The following is a 23,291-nucleotide window of genomic DNA, read 5'->3' as shown; positions in this document are numbered from 1 at the left end:
TTTGTGTTTACACTGCAAGCAGGTGGCACTTCTGAGGTTGAGCATTATAAACAGAACAATAAGGCTTGCAATCCTCTATGCATTTATCTGGGAGTAAGCCATATTCAGCTCGGTGGGGCTTCCTTCTGAGTAGACAGGTGTAGTTTGCACTGCATATTCTAGGGGAAGGACTGTAACATCAGTGGTTAGAGCACATTATTTGCATGCAGTATCTGGAATTTCCAGGCAGGAGTGCGAATGGAAAAACCCTGGAAAACCCCGCCGGCTGGTGTCAACAGCACCGAGCTCAACAGAACATGGTTTAAGGCAGATTGACATGCTCCTATGTATAGTATCTGTTTCTGTGGGTTTCCTGCTGGTCCTAGGAATTAGCATGTCATCACAAGCACTGGGAGACACCATCATTTATCTCTCCAGGCTCATCAGGAATATAGTTCAGGTCAGGTAGAGGGCCCAGATGTAAAAGCAGGTGAGGCTTCTGCACCTTTAAAGGTAAAGGTAAAGGGACCCCTGACCATTAGGTCCAGTCGTGACCGACTCTGGGGTTGCGGCGCTCATCTCACTTTAATGGCCCAGGGAGCCGGCGTACAGCTTCCGGGTCATGTGGCCAGCATGACTAAGCCGCTTCTGGCGAACCAGAGCAGCACATGGAAACACCATTTAGCTTCCCGCCAGAGCAGTACCTATTTACCTACTTGCACTTTGATGTGCTTTCGAACTGCTAGGTTGGCAGGAGCAGGGACCGAGCAACGGGAGCTCACCTCGTCACGGGGATTCGAACCGCCGACCTTCTGATCGGCAAGTCCTAGGCTCTGTGGTTTAACCCACAGCGCCACCCGTGTCCCTTCTGCACCTTTAATAGTTGCCTAAACAAGGGCATTTCAGAAGTTGAAGCGGTGTCCAGAGCCTGGGGCTCCTGCACCTTTAACAGGGAGTTTCTGCAGGTGCGGTTTGCATGACAAACCCCACCTGCTGAAGCTCCCTCTTTTACACCACAGTTAATGGTGCAGGAAAGTCCTTCCCTCTTTCTCTATCTGCCCATGCTAATATGGGATGCTATTCCGTTCCTTTGTCCAACTACCTGACCTCTGCCGTGCGTTTCAGCTCTTAATTTATTAATATTTATTGTTCCACTGACCAAACAGCACGGACATTAACTTTCCATCTCAAAAAAAGAATTACTGTTTCGCTCAATAATTTACAAGCCTTGTTTCTGGACATTTAGCCTTCGCGTAACCATTTGATTCTGGTATCTCTGCAGGCATTGAAAGGCTTCTAAATAAAGAATTGTCTCTCTTAAGGGAATGTGATTCTGCAGTTCATGTGGGTTGCATCTATTAAGGTTCTGTATAGTTGCAAACCCAGTGTTATGAAATGTTATAACAACCAGTTGTTGGTTCAGGAAATAGATCTTACAATCAGCGGTAGTGGGGTTCTCGTGGTGAAGGCATATTTTCCCCCCACCTGCGAAGGAACCCTTTAGGCTCTGTGAGCTGGATCATTATCTCCCTGCAGTCTGTGGGGCAACTTTGACAGGCCAGTGGGACCACCCACCTGTCACAGTTGGCCTATGGGATTGGGGAGGGTGGGCTGAGAGATTGAGCAGGAATGAACACTCCACACGTCCCCTGATGAACAGGAAGCTCTGTTTTCTGCAGGCTCAGGTCTGCAAGGGAATTCTCTGTGGAGATTCCTTCACAGAGTCAAACTGAGCAGGATTGAGCCCCTCCCACCTATCAGCTGATTGGCAGAGGGTTCAGTCCTGTCTTCTACAGGCTTCAGGTACATGAAACAGGCAATGGGTACTGGTATTATTTTGTCTTAAACAAAGAAAAGAAAGCTTAAAACGTGTCCTTCAAATCTATCCCCAAGAACCACGTTCTCCCTCATTTCCATCCCTGTCAGGGGACTGCCATCGGAACAGGGGAGTGAGGCAGGGGGGGTGCTTGGGATACAGAGAGCCTCCAAAAAAATTAATGTGTTAACTTCTAAAAGTTTACTTGATGTTTAAAAACTGTAAATGGTTTGGCATATTTTAACCTCTCTGAAGTACAGGCTTCACCTCCCTTCTGTAAGAGAGAGACAAAACACTGGGAGTTGGGGAATAGTCTGTTCTTAGGATAGATGTGGAAAACAGGGAGGATTGTGTATTGCTAAATAAGGCCTAGTCTCCTTCTCTGGGATATTCTTCTGTAAAGAAGGTGGACAAATAGTTCTTCCAACTTTTTTGTGGCAATGTCAAGGATTAAAAAGTTTACTCATGAAAAAAAAAAATCCTGAGGAGCAGTTCCTCTTCCAGCGGTGGGGAAAGCCACACCTCCAGTGGAGAAGAGAGGGAAGGGCCCAGCCGAGCGAGGAAAGGGCTCGAGGATGCTGCGACACACGCCACTTCCGTTGCCCACCTTGCGCAGAGGCATGAAACGGAAGGAGGGATGGCGGAGGCTTGGGGTGCTGAAGTTCTTATGTTGAGGGAGAAGCTGGAAGGGGACACTCCCGGATTCTGCAAGTGACTAAGATGGACATGAATCTTTTAGCTCTGCACTGTAAATAGTTGGCACAATAAAACCTGTAAAAGACAGGTCGGAGTCCTGCCTGGTTACTCACGAGCAACCACCACCAGCACCTGACAGTCCCGTTCTGCAACTTGCCATAAACCCATCCAACAACAACACATCTTCTTTCCCCATTTATCCCTGGCTCCATTTTCTTCTCCTTCCTCTGTCATCTCTCCTCTGTTAAATCATGGATGGTGACCCGTTTTGGGTCAGGGATCTGTGCTCACACTGATGAAGCTGTATAAATACCATTTTTATTGTTAGAGATTTAAAAATCGTAGAGGAGTTGTAAAATAATATCTTGATTTTAAGCCAGCCTATTCTCTGTGATCACCCATTTGATGGAAAACCCATGCAAGGGGAAATGCCATTATATACTGCACCTTGAAGTGGAACAGTCCATGCAGGAGGTTCATAACAGTGTGCCCTACATGCTTGAACTGGGCTGGAGTGCTGCTGATGGCTGGAGGGAGATGCACCTGTGCTTTGGCTAGGACTGGGCCCCATCGCCAAGAAACCGGGTGAGCTGCTGTTGGTGCCATCTCTAGACGTGGTGGCTATGTTCTCCTTCCACTGCTGCCTCCAGATACGAGTTGCTGGGAATCGCAGATGGGAAGAATGCTCTTGCACTCAGGCCCTGTTTTGCTGGCTTCCCATAGGCATCCAATTGGCCACTGAAAGAACAGCATGCTGGGGACTTTTAACCTGTTCCAGCAGGACTTTCCTAGTGTTCTGACGGTTGCATTTTGAAGGAGATGCTTTGAGGAGTGCATCTTAAAATAGCATTTGACCTCTCTGGTCTTCCTCTCAAACTCTTTCTCAGCACCACAGCTTCTATATATCTGTGTTAGAGCGCCAAAGTGAGATGTTTTCATAAAGACCATTACCTATGCCTAATCAAGTATTTTATGTATGTGTTTTAATCTACGTTTGGTTCTTGCTCCCATTTATTTTATAATTATCCGCTTAAAGATACTGTTATGCTATTTATTTAGATGTCTATGCTGGTCTGTGACCGTAATAAAGTAAATTCATTCATTCATAAAGACCAAGGATGAGGAGTCTCAGACCTGGAGACCAAACGTGTCCCTCCAGACCTCTGTACTTGGTCCTCAGGACTCTTCGCAGGCCACACTCTATTCTGAGCCCTACTTTGCACAGTCTTTGAGTATTTTTGCCTGGCTGGAACGTGCCCTCAACCTTTGGTAATGTGGGAATGTTGAGGGTGGCAGGAGAGGATATACAGTGGTACCTTGGGTTAAGTACTTAATTCTTTCCAGAGGTCCGTTCTTAACCTGAACCTGTTCTTAACCTGAAGCACCACTTTAGCTAATGGGGCCTCCTGCTGCCACCGCGCCGCCGGAGCACGATTTCTGTTCTTATCGTGAAGCAAAGTTCTTAACCTGAAGCACTATTTCTGGGTTAGCGGAGTCTGTAACCTGAAGCATATGTAACCTGAAGTGTATGTAACCCGAGGTACCACTGTATTGTTTATTAATATCTTTCCTAACTTGCGTTAGCAAGTTCCTTTACTTATCAGAGTTTGCATTCCCCTTTACACAGCAGAAAACTAGTTGCAAACTCGTGTGAGTTTCTCAATACAATACGCAATTCAATCTTCCTTGTCCAGATTGAAATGTCTTCTAATATTTTCCTGGTAAGACCCCTTGATTCCCTCCTAAAAGAATAAAGACACCATGGAAGGGGTGGAAGGGGGCATGTGTGTATGTAGAAACTAGCCTGTTGTACAAGGGTGAAATTCACATTAATGGCTCCACTGCCATGCACACTACTGGTATGTGACCTCCAGAAGGTTGTATGGAATAGAATGCAGTCTTTAGCCTGAGGTAAACCACACCTGATTTAGATGCTTTGGTGCATTTGTACAAAATCAGCCTTTTATTTTATTTTTAATTAGAAAGGACAAAAGGGAAATCATGCTAGATGAGCGAAAAAGGCAATAGTGCAACCATGCCCTTAGAGATTGTTTCATCTCCTGTGTTCCATTGCGCTTCTTTAAATGAACTAAGGCTCTGATACTACGCAGAATTGCTTGGGAGCAAACCTTGTTGGACACGGTAGGATGTGTTTCTGAGGAAACATGCGTAAGATTACACAGTGAGAATGCTCTCCACTGCGACTTTGCAGTAAAGGCAGCTCCCCATTTACATGGGGGTTGTGTTCTGAGGCACCGCGCATTAGCTGGAGGCTCTTAAACTTGGCCTGTCCTGTTCCACCCTTGCCCCGCCCCCTTGGGTGCCAAAAATGGTCATGCGGCCGTGGTCATGCGCATGCAAATTGTGCACAAATGGGGATTTGCCTGTATTTCTCAACATGGCTTTCTTGGTGGCGCTACTCTGTTCTGTGGATGCTCTTAGCTGAGAACGTAACAATAAGCAATAATGGACTATTATCAACTTCCACAAAGCCTTCCAGTTTTTCAAAGGACGAGTCAAACCTTTCCTTAAAGCGCATATAGTTTTTGGATGAACTGGTGGCTTAGACGCTGATGATTGCGAATCTCAAGGTGGGTGCAATCGCTTTAATAGGCTGTATTGATTTTAGGCAGCTTTTCCATTTTGATGTTTTGATATATTGTAGAGGGTCGTGCTTATGGACATGAAGGAAGCAGATGAACCCAATAAATCTATAAATATCAGCCTTCTCCAAAATATGAGTGTGGCATCACCCTAACAGGATCTCCCAGGGAGGCTATAGTATTCAGGCGTCTCCTCTGCATGTGCAGTTTGTCTGTTAGTATCACTTGGCACTCTCCATTTTTAGATGCACACATCCATTGTTTTATTCAAAGTTCCTGAGGGCCATACCGTGTAAGTCGGCAGTTTTAGGCGGTGGATGTTGTTGAGGGCCGGGATGGCAGGGGCAGCTTCTGGGCTGTTCTTCCTAACCTCCCACCCCTTCATATTCTTCTGAGCCAGCACCTCACCAGTGGCAATGTTTGTTTGGTGCTGGCCAAGGCTGGCAGCTGTTTCATTCACCGTCTTCAAGCATGCATTACTTTGCTTAGGCAATGGATGCATGCTGCTGCTCTTTTAATGAGGAGGAACAGTCTTCTGAAAGCGGAGTAGTCAGTCAGTACCCAAGTCTAGTGAGGCAACAGTAGAAATCAAGTGCTGCAACTGTGCTGCCCTAGATTTGTGAAGCTCTGCGTGTGCTTTTTAAAAGCTGAACTTGCTTTCGTTTACAAATTTAAAATATTAATTTTAAAAAAAAACGAAAACGTGGAGCAGGATCCATGTATGGAAAGGCAAGTAGAGAGTCGTTATCAGGCCAATCTATTGGGGGGATGTTGTGGGGTTGTTGCTGGCTGAGGTGCTGAATGTGTAGGTCAGGGGTGAGAAACATGTGGCCCTCCAGATGTTGCTGGACTCCAACTCCCATCAGCCCCAACTGGTATGGTCAGGGATGATGTGAGTTGTAGTCCAATAACATCTGGAGGGCCCTGGCACAGGAGTACAACCAACTGACCATTTTGGGCTGATAATACATTTGATCCCGTTGGTGCAAAGCAGATCATGGTGTGTGTGTGTGTGTGTGTGTGTGTGTGTGAGAGAGAGAGAGAGAGAGAGAGAGAGAGAGAGAGATGAAGCTGCCATATTGAGCCAGACCATTGGTTCCTCCACCTCAGTTATTGTCTACACTAGTGTCTCCCAAACTTGGGTCTACAGCTGTTTTTTCAGACTACAATTCCCATCATCCCTGACCATTGGTCTTGCTAGCTAGGGGTGATGGGAGTTGTAGTCCAAAAACAGAGACCTACCGGTAAGTTTGGGAACTGCTGGTCTACACTACTGGCAGCAGCTCTCCTGGGTTTCAGACAGGTCTCTTTCCCAGCCCTGCCAAGAGATGCGGGGAGGCTGAACCTGGGACCTTCTGCATTCAAAGCAGATGCTCTTCCAATGGTCCTTCCCCAAATAGGTTTCCGGAAGCTCATCCAGGTAAAGGGAAACGGCTCAAACAGCCCTAGACAGGAGTCATGGCAGGGATGATGCAAATACCCGCAACCTTGCACTCCCAAAGCGAACCCAACATGTCCGATATTGAAGATCGGCATCCCAAGCAGGTTTGTGAATATTGTTTTCAGATCCAGGAAACCAAAGAGCTCAGTGGTTTAATTATGCAAGCTGTTTCACAATTAAGCTGGCTGCACATGCGTTCTGCAGCCGGCAAGAGTGATTCAGATCGTCATTAATTTATACATTTGTCTGTGCTTCTGGTGGGGGAACATGTTCCCCAAGCAACTGGGCAACAATGATTCAGCTGTATGCTGCTGCCTGTGTTTTTTTGGAATGGGGAACAAGATGTGCAACCGCAGAGAACAGTAGCAAAGTGATGCTCACCATTATTTGGGTCAACTTTTTGAAAATCGCATTATCTGCTTGCGCAGGTGACTGTACCAAATGTGGAAGGCTGAAATATACATGAAAGCAGAGTGACACAGAGTCCTAACCCAACGTGCCTCCTTCTACCTGGCCAGGCTATTTGTCCATCTAGCTCAGCATTGTTTTCTCTGGTTGGTGGTCAGGCATGGCCAAACTTAGCCCTCCAGCTGTTTTGGGAGTACAGTTCCCATAATCTCTCACCACTGGTCCTGTTAGCTAGGGATGATGGGAGTTGTAGTCCCAAAACAGCTGGACGGCCAAGTTTGGCCATGCCTTCTCTAGGGTCTAAAGCAGAACACTGTAGCTCAATGGTAGAGCCCATGCTTCATCTGCAGAAGGTCACAGGTTCAGTTCCTGGCATCTCCAGATAAAACTGGGAAAGCCTTCTACCTGAAAACACTGCAGGGCAGAGGTGTCTTACTTGTGGTGCTCTGCATGTTGCTGGACTACAACTCCCACCACCCAGTTGGCTACACTGGCAGTGGTCGATTGGAGTTGGAATCCACAAACAAGTGGAGAGCTGCAGGTTAGCCACCTTTCCTGTAGAGTCACAGCTGGTTAGTGTAGATCGTACCAAACCAGATGGACCAATGGTGTTATTCCGTATAAGGCAGCTTTCTTTGTCACTAGGATGGTGTGTGATTAGTGATGGCACAGGTACTACCCAATAGGTGCTTATGGTAGATAGTGTCCCATGCTCCTATGTCTTTCACATAATCTCCTGTTTCTTTTAACTGCTAGGTGCTAGAGATTGAATCCAGAACCTTTACTAGGAAATGCATGTGCTCTACCATTGAACCTATGAAGTTGGATTTCTGTACACAGGGGGTCATTTTTAAGGGTAGGTGAGAGGCAAGTATAAAACGAAGCACTATCTTTTAGGACAGGGGTGGGGAACTTGCAATGCTCCAAAAGTTGCTGGACTACCAGAAATGTCTTGCTTGGCCATATTTCTCAGCTCTTGGTTCTCTGGAAAAGAAGTGGAAACTGGCTGGGTAGGGAAAGAGAAGAGGAAGTTCTTAGAAAACTATTGATCGAACTGCAAACACTTGCCAACAGTGGCAGATATTATCATCAGTTGTCTTTATTCATTAGTGTAGAAATATAGACCTGGCCATGTTGGATCGAAATTTTACATTACTGACAAATGTCTGCCAGACAGAGTGGTTGATGTATGCATTAGTGCTGTAGCTTGGAGATACATCCATTGACTGGTGAAATGCTCATGAAATGCAGATGTGCATTTGGGCCAGAGCTGAGTGGATGGCAAGTCCTGATGGCTGCCCCCTTCTGTGTGGTTGCATCAGTGGCGTAGGGTGGGTTGTCAGCACCCGGGGCAAGGCAAATAATTTGCGCCCCCTAACCCGTGGATTTGCGCCCCCTAACCCTAACCCCCAGATGTTGCGCCCGGTGCGGCCGGGCCCCCCTGCACCCCCCACGCTACGCCACTGGGTTGCATTTACTGTTGGATGGGAAAACGCAAGAGAAATTCACAAAGGTGCCAAAATCTATTGAAGCCAACATACACACATTGATTGATTGATTGAATTTATATACTGCCCTATACCCAGACACGGGTGGCGCTGTGGGTTAAACCACAGAGCCTAGGACTTGCCGATCAGAAGGTCGGTGGTTCAAATCCCCCGACAGGGTGAGCTCCCGTTGCTCGGTCCCTGCTCCTGCCACCCTATCAGTTCGAAAGCACGTCAAAGTGCAAGTAGATAAATAGGTACCACTCCGGCGGGAAGGTAAACGGCGTTTCCGTGTGCTGTTCTGGTTTGCCAGAAGTGGCTTAGTCATGCGGGCCACATGGCCCGGAAGCTGTACGCCGGCTCGCTCGGCCAGTAAAGTGAGATGAGCGCCGCAACCCCAGAGTCGGCCACGACTGGACCTAGTGGTCAGGGGTCCCTTTACCTTTACCTTTACCCAGAGGTCTCATGGCTCAGAAATACAATGCCTTTATTGAGAAGCATTTTAAAGCAGTTTAAAGTGGGGGAGGAAGGGAAAGGAGAATGTTAGCCGCTTTGAGACTCCTTTGGGTAGTGATAAAGCGGGATATCAAATCCAAACTCCTCCTCTTCTTCTTCACATTAGAATTGTGGAGTTGAAGGGGACCCTGAGGTCCAACCCCCTGCGATGCAGGAATCTCAACTGAAGCATCAATGACAGATGACCATCCAACCTCTGCTTAAAAACCTTTATGGGAGTCTGTTCCACTGTCAAACAGTACTTGCAGTCAGAAAGTTCTTCCTGATGTTTAGTTGGAATCTCCTTTCTTGTAACCTGAATCCGTTGGTTCGGGTCCTGGCCTCCAGAGGAAGAGAAAACCAGCTTGTTCCATGTGTGGTCAGCTTGGAAGCATGATGAAGAAAGAGGAGGCTGCCCAGCTGTAGTGTTACAGCTTCCTGCCAAGGAAGTGAGATCACGGAATTCTCTCTAGCAAATTTTACGTGAAAGCTCTGTGAACCTCAGCCCCTTCCTGTGCCTGTCTGGCAAAACATGAATTGTTGGTTTGAATGCAATAATGGCCCAGGGAAACTGGGCGATAATTATCCAATATGGTGGGATTCAGTGAGGGCTTTTTCAGTGGGGATCAAACTTACAAAAATCCATGCACTATGAAGACAACACCTTTAAAAACAACCCTTTATTTTTAAAAAATAAAATGACTAATCACTTCTGAAATATACTTGGAGTTGAGAGTGGATTTCATGCTCTTTATTCAGCTCATAGAGGTGAGGAGGAATGGAAGTTCCCCCACAATATCTGCTTTATATACATTATTTACACAATGGGCTGCACGTGATTGGCTAATTCTGGGATTCTCCTGTAGGCCAATCAGGTTGTGGATTCACTTCCACCTGGAGCTGGATTGGGTGGCTCCTGCGGACCAATCAGACTGCTGCATTGTTCTAGGACCAATCAGACTGCTGCATTCTGAATCCTATTGTTCTAGGACCAATCAGACTGCTGCATTCTGAATCCTATTGTTCTAGGACCAATCAGACTGCTGCATTTCGGATCCTATTGTTCTAGGACCAATCAGACTGCTGCATTTTGGATCCTATTCAACTCAGTACATAACAACTTCCCTAATGCAGGGTTTGTTTTTTAAGGTAGATGGGGCCTTTATCCAAGGTGAAAGAGTACAGGTTACCCAATTATAGGCTATTGTTTCCTGCTCAGTTCTCAGGCAGCACGACCCGCCCCCGTGCTAGAAAAGCATTTCAGGAGGAGATGGTAAGCAGCCTGGCTCACAGAGTTCTGAGACTTGGTTGTTGTTATTATAAGTCACGTAAGATTTACAGGGATATTTGTTTGTGCATGTTCTGTTCCTTAGTGGATGGTGTGAGCTGTTAATTTAGAGCAGAGGTTCATTGGGGATGCGAGGTTACGTTCTTAGACGGGTTGGCAGGGCAGGGATTTGGGGAAAAGAAGGCACGCCAGTCCAAAAACTAGGTGAGATGCCCTTCGTGCAATTAACATTTACAAGAATAGCTTTTTGTGAAAGTCAGTAGGACCCCAGCATGGGAGAAGCCTTCCCCCTTTGCTCTCCACCCCCTCGCACTGGGGTCCCAATTCAGACTGGACACCTGCTATTTTGGCATTGGAAGAAGAGCTTTCATTGACACGAATGGGACCTTTCCTCCCCAATTCAAATTGGAAGCAATCCTCATTGGGATTGCAGTGGCAGCAAAGGGTCAATGCCCCCCCCATCATTTGCCCAGGTGCTGATCCAGTTGGGGCCCCCATGGGCCTGCTGTTTGCTGCAGAAAAGCTATTCATGTGGTTGTGAATTGCACGAATGATGCCTGGCCCTTTTTCTGCCGGTGTGAGTAGTTTTAAGGTCTTTAACCTCTTTATTGTGCATTCCTCATGATTTGTTACAGAAAGTTTGTACAGGCGTTATACTGTGCGGGCTCTTTATTGAGAATGCATTCTGTTTTGTTTGCAGAAGGTATGCGACAGCAAATACAGATTATTTATCCTGATTTGTTTATGCAGGTGTTAGTATCATAGAATTGTAGAGTTGGAGGAGACCCCAAGGCAGGAATCGCAGCTAAATCATCCCTGGCAGATGGTCGTCCAGCCTCTGTTTAAAAACTTCCAAGGAAGGAAAGTCTATCTCCTTCTGTTGTTGTTGTTGTTTAGTTGTTTAGTCGTGTCCGACTCTTCGTGACCCCATGGACCAGAGCATGCCAGGCACTTCTGTCTTCCACTGCCTCCCGCAGTTTGGTCAGACTCATGTTTGTAGCTTCGAAGACACTATCCAACCATCTCATCATCTGTCGTCCCCTTCTCCTTGTGCCCTCCATCTTTCCCAACATCGGGGTCTTTTCCAGGGAGTCTTCTCTTCTCATAAGGTGGCCAAAGTATTGGAGCCTCAGCTTCACAATCTGTCCTTCCAGTGAGCACTCAGGGCTGATTTCCTTAAGAATGGATAGGTTTGATCTTCTTGCAGTCCATGGGACTCTCAAGAGTCTCCTCCAGCACCATAATTCAAAAGCATCAATTCTTCGGCGATCAGCCTTCTTTATGGTCCAGCTCTCACTTCCATACATCACTACTGGGAAAACCATAGCTTTTACTATACGGACCTTTGTTGGCAAGGTGATATCTCTACTTTTTAAGATGCTGTCTAGGTTTATCATTGCTTTCCTCCCAAGAAGCAGGCGTCTCTTAATTTCGTGGCTGCTGTCACCATCTGCAGTGATCATGGAGCCCAAGAAAGTAAAATCTCTCACTGCCTCCATTTCTTCCCCTTCTATTTGCCAGGAGGTAATGGGACCAGTGGCCATGATCTTTGTTTTTTTGATGTTGAGCTTCAGACCATATTTTGCGCTCTCCTCTTTCACCCTCAATAAAAGGTTCTTTAATTCCTCCTCACTTTCTGCCATCAAGGTTGTGTCATCTGCATATCTGAGGTTGTTGATATTTCTTCCAGCAATCTTAATTCCGGCTAGGGATTCATCCAGCCCAGCCTTTCGCATGATGAATTCTGCATATAAGTTAGATAAAGAGGGAGATAAAATACAGCCTTGTCGTACTCCTTTCCCAATTTTGAACCAATCAGTTGTTCCATATCCAGTTCTAACTGTAGCTTCTTGTCCCTATCACCTTCTAAGGACGTCCAAACCACCACTGAACACCTCCTAAAATTTCTCCTTTCTTGTAATTTGAATCCATTGGTTCAGATCCTACTTCCTGTCAATTGATGGTTATCCCACACTTTCTAGTACATATCCCCATCACTTTACAACCACAGCAGATACATATCATATTCGCTGGACTGATTTCTCTTCAGATGTGGGATAAATAAGCAAACATTGGCAACCTCCACAATAAATTTACGTCAAAATTCCCCATCATCTCTAATTGCCAGTTTGTTTGTTTTTTAAAAAAGACACTTCATTGGGTTTTCTGACTTCTGGCTTCAACTGGAAGGGTTGGCGTTGACTTAAAGCACACCCACACACCGCCCTACAACTTGGGACCAAGGCATCCAATGGAATTTCGGCTCCCATATGGTCTTGCTCACCCTGTAAGACAGTGGCTCTCAAAAAAAATTTCTCTGGGCCACATTTTAAGAATAGTAACTTGCTTATACCACACCAATTTTTTTCGTTTATAAGAAATACATTGGGAAACAAAAAGAAACAGCTCCTAGCAGCGCTTGATAAATGACATAGAACACATGTGCTTTATAATATGATCACGGGACGTTCAGAAAGTATAAAACGATGCAGCTATATAGGAACACGAATCGTTCCCAAAATATAATTATAAATGAGCCTCTCGCATATGTACTTTAAGTATGTATGCGAAGTCAGTGAGTTTGATTGTCATTGAATTTCTCACCACCCTTTCCTGCCACACCCTTCGGGAACCACAACGTGTAAGATCCTTTGCTGTACGACCTTCTCTGGGTGCCTCGGCTTTCTGGTGTGAGGTGGATGGGTGTCCCGAGATGGAGCCTTTTTTGTTGCCCCCGCTCCCCATTGCAGAACGCTCTCCCCAGGGCCATCTTTCTCTTGCCTGCCTCCACTCTTGTAGCCGTCGGATAAAAACAGGATTGTTCTCCAAAGCTTTTGCTTGCCCCCCTGTTCTATAAACGTGTAGGCTGCCCTTCTGTCAAAGACTGCTAGAGAGGCTCTCACATAAAAAATAATAATAAAATACAATAATAATAAAAATACGGATACCAAACTAGATATTGAATTTAGCAATTTTGTGTTGCTTTGTTGTCGGGGCCTGAGCTTTCACGGCAGCCATTTTTGCTTTCTTTTTGAGCCAGCAAATGTTTTTCCCCCTCCCCTATTTTTCTTTCTTATTCTTTGACTGTTGGCCTTATTGACATTTTGCTGTGAATTGGCTGTTTTAACCTTGTTGTCAACCTCTTTTTAAACAGAGTTGAAAGGGGGAATATAACTATTTTAGATAGACGTGAAGGACCCAGATTCCATAGTAGCAGCGCCCTTTTGGGGAGGACACAGGGGCAATCACTTCCTGTTTTTTCAGATTGCATGCAGTTATCCCTCTGTTCCTTTCAAGGTAGTGGTCTGCATCACATCCACTCCTTCAATTTGGAGCTCGTAGCTTCACAAAAGAACCATGGGAACTGTGGTTCAGTCCTCGCAGAGTTACAGTTTCCAACACCCCTAGCAAATGATGGCTCCCAGGATCCTTTGGGGATGCCATGCCTAGCCCTGGCCTTGCAAGAACATAAGAAGATCTCTGCTGGATCAGGCCAATGGCCCATCTAGTCCAGCATCCTGTTCTCACAGTGGCCAATCAAATGCTTGTGGGAAGCCCACAATCAGGATTTTCCCCTCCTGTGCTTTCCAGCAACTGGCTGCCACTGGAGCATGCCGGAGCTAAAGTAGAAGTTAACTCTTATTAGCAAAAACACCCTCTCCAGTGTCAGGCTTAATGAGCACAGCAGCTAATTCCCAGTGGTCTTCCTCCCTGGAAATCGGTTGCTGAGACTGAAAGTCCCCACCTCCTCACAGCCGTCTTCCAAGCTTCTTCCAAGCAATCAGAGACTGCGCCGGCATATAATCAACCTGTGCCTTGCCCTTTTCATGCCTCTTCTGTTTCTGGGAGGGGAGCTTGTTGCAGCAGGAGGGGGGAAACCTGTGACTTCATCAGCCTTTTCCCTCCTGTTCTCTTGCTTCAGCTGCTGCCTCTAATTCTGGACTCCTCTCTGCCACAGACTCTCCCAGCTCACTAAGTCCTGTTACCCTCCAGCTTCCGACACTTCATCTTTCCAGTCTTCTCCCTCTGACCACTCATCGTTGTCCCACCACCAGCAAGGATTGGCTCCATCACACACCCCCTTTTAGTTGTCTCTTTGTTTTGTAGTTTCCTCCTCCTAGTGAAGACGAGGTCAACTGTGAAGTGAAATACAGGCTAGGTTTAACTAAAAAGGGTGGCATCTTGTTTTAAGTCCAGGCCTACGTGCGACTCATTGTATTCCTACACCGTGTTGAATTTGGCAGCAAGGCAAAGTGCTGCTTCTTCTTTTTTTATTTTAAGGGTATGGGTATGGAAGTTGTTTTCCTGTGATGTGCCTGCGATCAATAACAATGTAATGAGTCCGTCGTAAAACAAAGTTGGAACGGGGAGAATTGGCAATGTGAAGGGATGCTCCATTCACATAAATTGAGTCAATAAATACTCCCTTTGTCATGCTGGGATCAGTTGAAGCTTTGTTTGCTGACAAACTTGCGGGTGTTGCGAAGAATAACGGCCGTGAATTATCTAGGAACTGCTCGCTAAACAGCAGGGACCGCAGTCCTGCCACCACAAGGCCTTCCAGGCAATATCTAGCAACTCTCTTAGAAGAATGCAGAGACTCCAATGTGTGTCCATATATCTAGTTTTTACAAGGAAATGTCACCATGAGATGCGTGAAGGACAGGGCTGGCTGGCTGCCACTGGGAACCAGTAGGGTGTATGGCAGGAGGCCAACACTAAGTGGAGCCAGAGCCAATGGCAAGTGCAACCACAGCTCATTCTTCTTCTTGTTGTTGTCATTTAGTCGTGTCCGACTCTTCGTGACCCCATAGACCAGAGCACGCCAGGCACTCCTGTCTTCCACTGCCTCCCGCAGCTTGGCCAAACTCATCTTATTTTGTCCATGGAGTTTTCTTGGCAGGGATACTGGAGTGGATTGCTGGTTCCTGCTCCAGGTGGATCACTCTCCACTATGACCTGTCCATCTTGGGTGGCCCTGCACAGCATAACTCATAGCTTCTCTGAGTTATTCAAGCCCCTTCACCATGACAAGGCAGGGATCCATGAAGGAGACAACTCCTTCTAGGCACAGCCAATTCTAGTTTTGACCCTATCCTTCTCCCTGCTGAGTTCTACAGTGGGACAACACTGACAGTAAGGAGAAGGAAGGTGACATTTAGTGCCACCCCAGACTGGTTGTAAGTATGAAGCTAGGCAGTTGGGGTTGTTGAAGGCAGACCGAGATTGATGGGGCAATGCACCCGTTTACCCCAGTGGAGTTATTCCTGCATTGTGGGGGTTAGACTGGATTGCCCTTGCAGGGTCTCTTCCACCTCTCCAGTTGTGTGATTCTATGACAGACCTTCACTGGTGAAGAAGGTTCTTTCAGGCCTGGCAAGTGTTGGTATCGGGGACAAAGCAGAAAGGGGAAAATGTATGATAATGTGGGGTATTTTTTTGAACATGACCCCCCAATCCCCAAGTGTTATTCACATGTTGTTTTTTCTAGGGCCGCGGGTGGCGCTGTGGTCTAAACCACAGAGCCTAGGGCTTGCCGATCAGAAGGTCGGTGGTTCGAATCCCTGCGACGGGGTGAGCTCCCGATGCTCGGTCCCTGCTCCAGCCAACCTAGCAGTTCGAAAGCTCATCTTGCTTTACTGGCCGAGGGAGCCAGCGTACAGCTTTCAGGTCATGTGGCCAGCATGACTAAGCCACTTCTGGCGGAACCAGAGCAGCACACGGAAACGCTGTTTATCTTCCCGCCGAAGCAGTACCTATTTATCTACTTGCACTTTGATGTGCTTTTGAACTGCTAGGTTGGCAGGAGCAGGGACCGAGCAACGGGAGCTCACCCCATCGCGGGGATTCAAACCGCCGACCTTCTGATCGGCAAGCCCTAGGCTCTGTGGTTTAACCTGGTTTACCTCTTCCTAAATCTGGCCCTGCTTAGCACCACCGTGTGCAGACCCTGAGCCTGTCCTGTGCCTTTAATGGCCACCTGGAAGTGACTATCTGCCATCCTTATGCAGCAGCCACAGGAAGAGATGCACTTGATGGAATTGTTTCTTTTTATGGGTGTCTGTAGGATTTCTCCAGGGAGGAGCAAAGCGAAAAATGGAAACTGGGGAATAGGCTAATCTCTCACAATAAATGAGAATAGCAGAGTCTGTACGATTTGTCTATCTCATATTAGTCATATGCACTTTGCGCAACATATGTAGAGCTCACAGTCAGGAGCTCAGCCTACACTCGAGTAGGACTCTGGCAGAGACACATGTCGGACTCGCATGTTCTCTCCCTCCTGGTCGATCGTTTGGGAGCTTCAAAAGCTTTCTTCTGCCCGAACATCACATGCCAACAGACAATGGCAGACTTAGGGATCCGCAGAGTCTTTGCAGTTGCGTAACAGACCTCAGCAACTCAGCATTTTGGCTAATCTACTTCATTTACGTATAAACACACATGGAGCACTGCAACATGGCTCCCTCTCTCTAACATCAGACAGCAAAGAGAAAAAGAACAAAGGACAATAGTCCCACTTCATGGAACACAGTAACACAAACATCCTGTCTCCGTCACTTCCCACTTTGTGGAGTCAAAACATATAACGTCATGTGATAGACAAAAATCCCATGACTGCAGTCATGGAGCAGGCAGTGATGGCCACCAACTTGGATGGCTTTAAGAGAGGTTCTCCCAGGTTCTAGCCTGGCACTCTGGCCAGTACCATCCCTGTTATGTACTGAAGTTCTCACCCAGGGCCAGCAGGGGGATACTGTAGATAGTTATGCAAATAAGGGATCGAAAGTGACGTTCAGTGATTGGATAGTTTTAGGAAATTGTTACAGTTACGTTGTACTGGAGCTCTATATAAGCAGGCTGACTGAACCCTTCAGTTCAGTTCTGTCCTGGCCTGTGAATAAACAAGAGCTGTTTGAAGAATCACTGTGTCGTCTGATATGTTCACTCACAACTTAACAATCACCCTAGCTGCACACACAGCCTTCCTGCCTCAGTGTTGTCCCAACAGCTCAAGAGCCTGTTACCAAGCCACCTTTGTTAAATTGTTTGCCATTTCTTGTTTACCTGCCTAATATCGCCCTTTTTCTTCTCTTTTCTTTTCAGGTTTTTTTTCCTGTTTTTGTTTTTTTTTTACTTTTAGGAGTAAAGGCCAGTACAAAGAAGTATCAGGATGAAAAGATGGCCGACTTCTTGTTGCCACTGGGTTCTAACAGCTTCCACCGCTTCACGCCCGAATCCCTGGCTGCGATCGAGAAGCGGATCGCGGAGAAGATCGCAAGGAGCGCCAAGCAGGAATACAGGGAACAGTTGGGCGACGAGGAGATTCTGCGGCCTCAGTTTGACTTACAGGCCTGCAAGAAGTTGCCCGACATCTACGGCTCTCCTCCGTCGGAGCTCATTGGGGAACCTTTGGAGGATATTGACCCTTTCTACAGCGATCACAAGGTCATTCCCGCCCGCTCTGCGCTTGTTGTTAAAGATGGCGGAGGGGGAGAGCGAGAGCGGGAGGTAGTGGGGAAGGCGTGGATTTCCCCCCTTCTTCCTCCCTGCCCCACCTCTTTCCCCAGTGGAAATAATTCCTCCTTCGTTTAAGGATGCAAGAATTAGGAGTTTGAAACTCCCAGAGCTTAATGTTTGGAAAATGGATGACCAGGGTTGAGGGTGGAGCTGTGGGCGTCCACAGAATATATATATTTTTTGGGGGGGGGGAGGCAAAAGTAAAACACAGAGCAGTCTAATGTCTCACCAGCAAAAATTGAGAAGGATAGTGCCTGTATATTTTGTCTCATCTATCCGGTTCTACAAATGATTCAAATTCACTGTCTTCTTTTTAAGTGAAATCTGGAAATCTGGTGACTCTATGTCATGGGGAAGGGGAGGGGGAGAGTGGTGTTAATACTAAAAACCGTGCCAGAATCCTGCCTCCTCTGAACTAGGGGCATGTGAATGTATCATTTCACTTAATCGATCGTATTACAGGAGAAGGGCAATGCATTTGGTTAACGTGCTATTAAAAACTGGGTGAGAGCAGAGATTCCAGAGGTCAAGTTTTTTCTAGGCATGCAGACGTAGGGATGATGGAAGAAGGCTTAAACTGCTGGATTTCTACTTGCAACCCTGCTTTTAAATTCGGAGGAGCCCTGCAGGGGGTAGTGGGGAGTGTTGGCAATGCTAGTATGCCAAAATATAGCCGGTCCAGAATGGTGCATTTAGGGGGTTTGCGGACTGGTCCGTCCAGATCCTAATGCATGGAAGGTAGGCGACAGCAAATCACTGGGTTTTTCCCCTGCTCCTGGAGTGGAAACAGACCCTTGCAGTTGAGAATGAGTGTCCCAAACAAGTGGTAGGTTTAAAAATGTGGTGCAAATAGGACTGTGCAAATAGGTGTTACACAATAGAGGCAATTCCATAGAAGATGGTGAGCCTGCCCTTTTTGAAAAGAAATCCATGTAGAGTCTGCTATTTTACATGTGGAACAACGCATGATATTTTGCACTCTGTAGCAATGGGTAGACTTGACCTTGCTCTACATATGTGTTGTTAAAGTGGCAATGAGGCACACAGATATTTTTGCACATGCATGCTACCCCTGGCTATTATGCATTGTACTCCAAGAAGAGCAGCCTGGACTATTGAGCTTAATTCTTTTGCCTGGGTGACAATGCCTTTATCTCTTTGTTTTCAAAGAGGAATGGTGGTGCGATCGTTTGGCATGTACTTTATGAGTAGGAAATACAATAGCCTTTGGTTTCTGGAGGGTCCTATCTCGTGAGCGTATAATGCAGACCTTAAATGTTCTTTCACTCTCTCTTTTGTTTTCCAGACATTTATAGTACTGAACAAAGGGAAGACAATCTTTCGATTTAGTGCCACTCCTGCCTTGTATATACTTACTCCTTTTCATCGAATCAGAAGAGCAGCAATTAAAATTTTGGTACATTCATATCCTTTTGATTGGGTTGTCTCCATCAGACCTCTGCATGGTGGAAAATACATGACATGTGATTGCATTCTGAGCATGTCGCTCCTATTCATCGATATATACGTGAGGGTTGGAACCAACTGAAATTAGGATTTAGAGATCTGTATTTGTGGGGAGCAGGGTAGTAATATACAGCGTAGGAAAATAAAGCAAAATCTGCAAATCTTAAACCAGCCTTCCCCAAATGGATGTCATTATGCCTGACCATTAGTCATGCTGGCTGGGACTGATAGGAACTGCTAACCCAAAATATTCTGAAGGCACCAGCTGGGGGAACACAGTGTCAAATGCTGTGTGTGCTCTTGCACCAATATATTTATATATAAATCCTGCGTCAAAACAAGCTGAATTATACATGATACAAATTGAACACCTTTGCATACTTCCTCAGACTTTGCATAATTCATTCTGGTTTTCCTTGGTTTTGTGGCTATGCAGGAAAAAAAGGGAAATCACAGCACTGTGAATGTTGTTCAAGCGCTCCTCTGATGCTTGGGATACCTGAAGTCATTGTCTTAAACTTCCGCTCACGATGGATAGAAACCCGTTTGTTTTGTTTATTAAAAACAGCACTTAAGGTTTTTATTTTTTATTGGAAAGCTGAATTCTGTGGCCATTTCTCCTTGTTTACTTGCCAGCATGGAGTGCTGGAACTTGTGGCAGCCAGAGGCGTCGTCCTTTGTCCTGGAGGCTGAGGTGTCCTAGTCCCAAGATATCACACTCATTGTTTACCGCTGAAGATGGCATATAGTGGCAAAGAGAAAACTCTGTGCATGTTCAGGGGGCACCTCCTGCTGCTATTTCAGTGAGCTGTAAAACTGGAACACGTTCTGGGGGCTCCTTCCCCCTGCCCTGTTTGGATTATCTGTTTGCCCTGCTGTCATCCTTTCCTCCTCTGGCTCCCCTTTTCTGGCTGCCTTGGCTCCCCTTGACCTGCTAGTGATCCCCTCTGCCAGCGTCCTCCCCATCTCTCTGCATGAAGTTCACTTAAAGATCCGATGGAAGGCTTTCAGGCCTCCAAGCAGGAGGCTTTTCTGATGAGGCCAAAGCTTTTCAGAGTCACTTTATTTTACCTTCAGCTGCGCTCCTTCCAATTAGAGGAATGTCAAACCTTGCTGGGCTTAGAGGGCCATCTGCAAGGAGCGTCCCGTGGCGAAGATGGCAAAACAGAGGATGCTTTCTCAAAGAGGGTGTGGGGGGAAGGATCTGTTATGGGAACCTCTCCACCCAGCAAGACATTTGACTCCTATCCAACACTCTTTTTATTTATCCCCCCCCCCTCACCTGGTATAATATTAAGGCATCCAGGCTTCTTGCTGTAGCCCATCGGAGAAGAAAGCTATCGGTTCTTGCTGCTCTGCTCAGTGCCCATGCTGTGGGTGGCCAAGACTCATATTGCAGGTGCCAGTTTAGCAGAGGGTCAGGGGTGGGCACCAGGAGAAGTGAGGCTTGGACTCTGACCTGGAAAAGGGAATTGGCAATCTGGGGGAGCCTGAAACAGCCAGAGGATGTGAGTCAGAGGCAGGAGGAGGTGCAAAGTCAAGGGTTTCCATACCTCCTCCTCCCTTCTGCCCGACTTCTCCTGCTTCCCTGTCTCCCAGGGCCATAGCTGTCAACCGTCCCTTATTTGGCGGGAAAGTCCCTTATCCCAGCGCCGTGTCTCGCTGCTGTCCCTTATTGATGATGTCCCTTAAATTTCCCGGGTTTCAAAAGAAGCAGCTGCTCTCCCTCCCTCCCTGCCGGCCAGGGAGGAGGGAGGCTCCAACTGTGTTGCTTGGCTGCGTTGCTCACCCAATAAGAATGACTGGTGGGTGGAGCTTGCATGCCTTGTGCCAGTCAAATCGGCCGCATTGCCTGGGGACTCGCCTTTGCTCAGCGCTTCCCAGCGGAGAGGTGACGGTGGTTTTCCTTGCTGCATCCCCTTTGCCGGGTTGCTGCGCTGTGGGAACCACCACTTGAGGCCTCGTTTGGCTGCTGGTTGACTACAATCCCTTATTTTGGCTGCTGATCCCTTATTTCCGAGGCTGCTGGTCCCTTATTTTCAAATCTGTAAGTTGACAGCTATGCCCAGGGCCAGAAGAGTTTTGGAGATGGAGGAACAGAAGCTCGTTACACGCAGACGCAGTTTTTGTCTGCTTGCACACAGCTCGGGTGTGGGCAAGGGCAGAGCCTCTCTTCTGCAGCAACTGCCTTATCGCGTTCACACCTCGGAGTAGCTGAGAGAGGCAGGACTGAAGGACATGCCTTTTCCCAAGTGCACTTATTATTATTATTATTATTATTATTATTATTATTATTATTATTATTATTAGAATTTATATACCGCCCTATACCTGGAGGTCTCAGGGTGGTTCACAGAACAAAAATACTTCAGGCTATCTCCTGCACTTGTTCACATTTAGTAGGATTTCCCCCCAAGTCCATTTTAAACAGGAGGCCCTGTCTACAGCCGCATGGCATGTCACAAGATTGTTTTGTCAATTTTTCCGAGTTCCACAAGACTTTTTGAAATATTCTCTGAGTCGAGAGTGGATTTCATGCTCTTTATTCAGCTCATAGTGGTGAGGAGGAAATGAATGTTCCCTCAAAGTATCTGCTTTATATACATTATTTACACAATGGGCCCCACGTGATTGGCTAATTCTGGAATTCTCCTGTAGGCCAATCAGGTTGTGGATTCACTTCCATCTGGAGCCGGATTGGGTGGCTCCTGCAGACCAATCATACTGCTGCATTGTTCTAGGACCAATCAGACTGCTGCATTTTGGATCCTATTCACTCAGTACATAACACTTTTTAACAGGCAGCAAAAGTAGGGCTGCTGCTCAAGAACTGTGTTAGGAGGCTGTGCATGTGGACCTGTGGGGAAGTGACAACAAAGAATTAATTTCTCATTCTGGACATTCCTTTGCCTGACAGCGCCGTGACGGCAAGTGAAGCAGGAAGTCCAAAAGGGGTGGTTGCATCTGGCTTTGACTTGCCTGATTCTGCCAAGAGATGCCGAGAGATTGAACCTGAGACCTTCTGGGGAACCGGGTTCGCGTCTCCGCTCCTCCACATGCAGCTGCTGGGTGACCTTGGGCCAGTCACGCTTCTCTGAAGTCTCTCAGCCCCACTCACCTCACAGAGTGTTTGTTGTGGGGGAGGAAGGGAAAGGAGAATGTTAGCCGCTTTGAGACTCCTTCGGGTAGTGATAAAGCGGGATATCAAATCCAAAAACTCTCTCTTCTGCACATACGGCAAATCCTCCACCATGGTCCTTCACCTAGAATCAAAGAAGCAAGCCTTGGTCGTGTTTCACCAGTGCCAACGTCGAACACAGTGACAAAGGCCTCTTGTCAAATGATCTTATACAAGAGGCTTTTCTGACCTCGCTGTGGCACTGGGCGTCCAGCTGTGCTACATCTGTTTCTTTTCTGTGAGCAGGATGCACAAGAAGGGACCGCATGGTCACTCTCCCCTACACACACTTGTCCCTCCAATGAAAATTAAACCCTGCAGAACCAGAGACATCAAGAGGGCCTGTGGTACTTTTCCGTGCCAGGAGAGCTGTGACAGTTTGACAGTGCCTTGGAAGGTGGTGGCCTCTTCTTCATTGCAGGTTGGGTGGCCGTCTGTCTGGGGTTCTTTAGTTCTGATTCCTGCCATTGCAGCGGGTCAGGCTGGATGACCCATGGGTCCCTTTCGACCTGGTGCTTCTATGAGTCTGTGACACTGGGCGCAGGAAGTCAAACCTGGGGGAATAACTTGTGGTTGTTCCTCTTGGAGAGCCGAAGCTGCGATTTTTATTTGGCGTTTTTGAAGTTGCTCTGCACTGCTGGGGCCGAGGGTCAGATTTCTCGCTCCCAACCATATTCATTGGCCACAAGACAAATACACCTCATGACATTTCCTGGGAGTCCTTGGGGCGGCTGCTTTTTTGCTCTACGGATGCTGTCAGTGCAATCAGGCTCAGAATGTAAGGCAAGGCAAATGTCATTCTTTATCCACATTTGACGGCCAAGGCATTTTCAGTCTCTTCTATTTCCTAAGTACATTTTGGAGTGAATGCACTGTTTTTATTTTTTTTATTTTTTTATTTTTTTAAAAAAG

General features: G+C 46.9%; 1 protein-coding gene across 6 annotated transcripts in view; it reads left to right on the top strand.

Moving 5' to 3' along the window:
* LOC310745917 (sodium channel protein type 5 subunit alpha-like) overlaps positions 1-23,291 on the top strand; it is a 302,295-nt gene that overhangs the window by 70,505 nt on the left and 208,499 nt on the right. For all 6 annotated transcript variants that reach the window (XM_083579149.1, XM_083579152.1, XM_083579153.1 and 3 more), the window contains 2 exons: positions 17,321-17,662; positions 19,041-19,161. In XM_083579149.1, coding sequence (XP_083435275.1) covers positions 17,396-17,662; positions 19,041-19,161 — 388 coding nt within the window. In that variant the 5' untranslated portion in view covers positions 17,321-17,395. Of the gene's footprint in view, positions 1-17,320; positions 17,663-19,040; positions 19,162-23,291 lie in introns of those variants that run through there.

The sequence above is a fragment of the Podarcis filfolensis genome (genome assembly GCF_964270895.1).
Source record: "Podarcis filfolensis genome assembly, chromosome: 12".
In the NCBI taxonomy this organism is placed as follows: domain Eukaryota; kingdom Metazoa; phylum Chordata; class Lepidosauria; order Squamata; family Lacertidae; genus Podarcis; species Podarcis filfolensis.
This window is presented reverse-complemented; position numbering and strand designations above follow the sequence as displayed.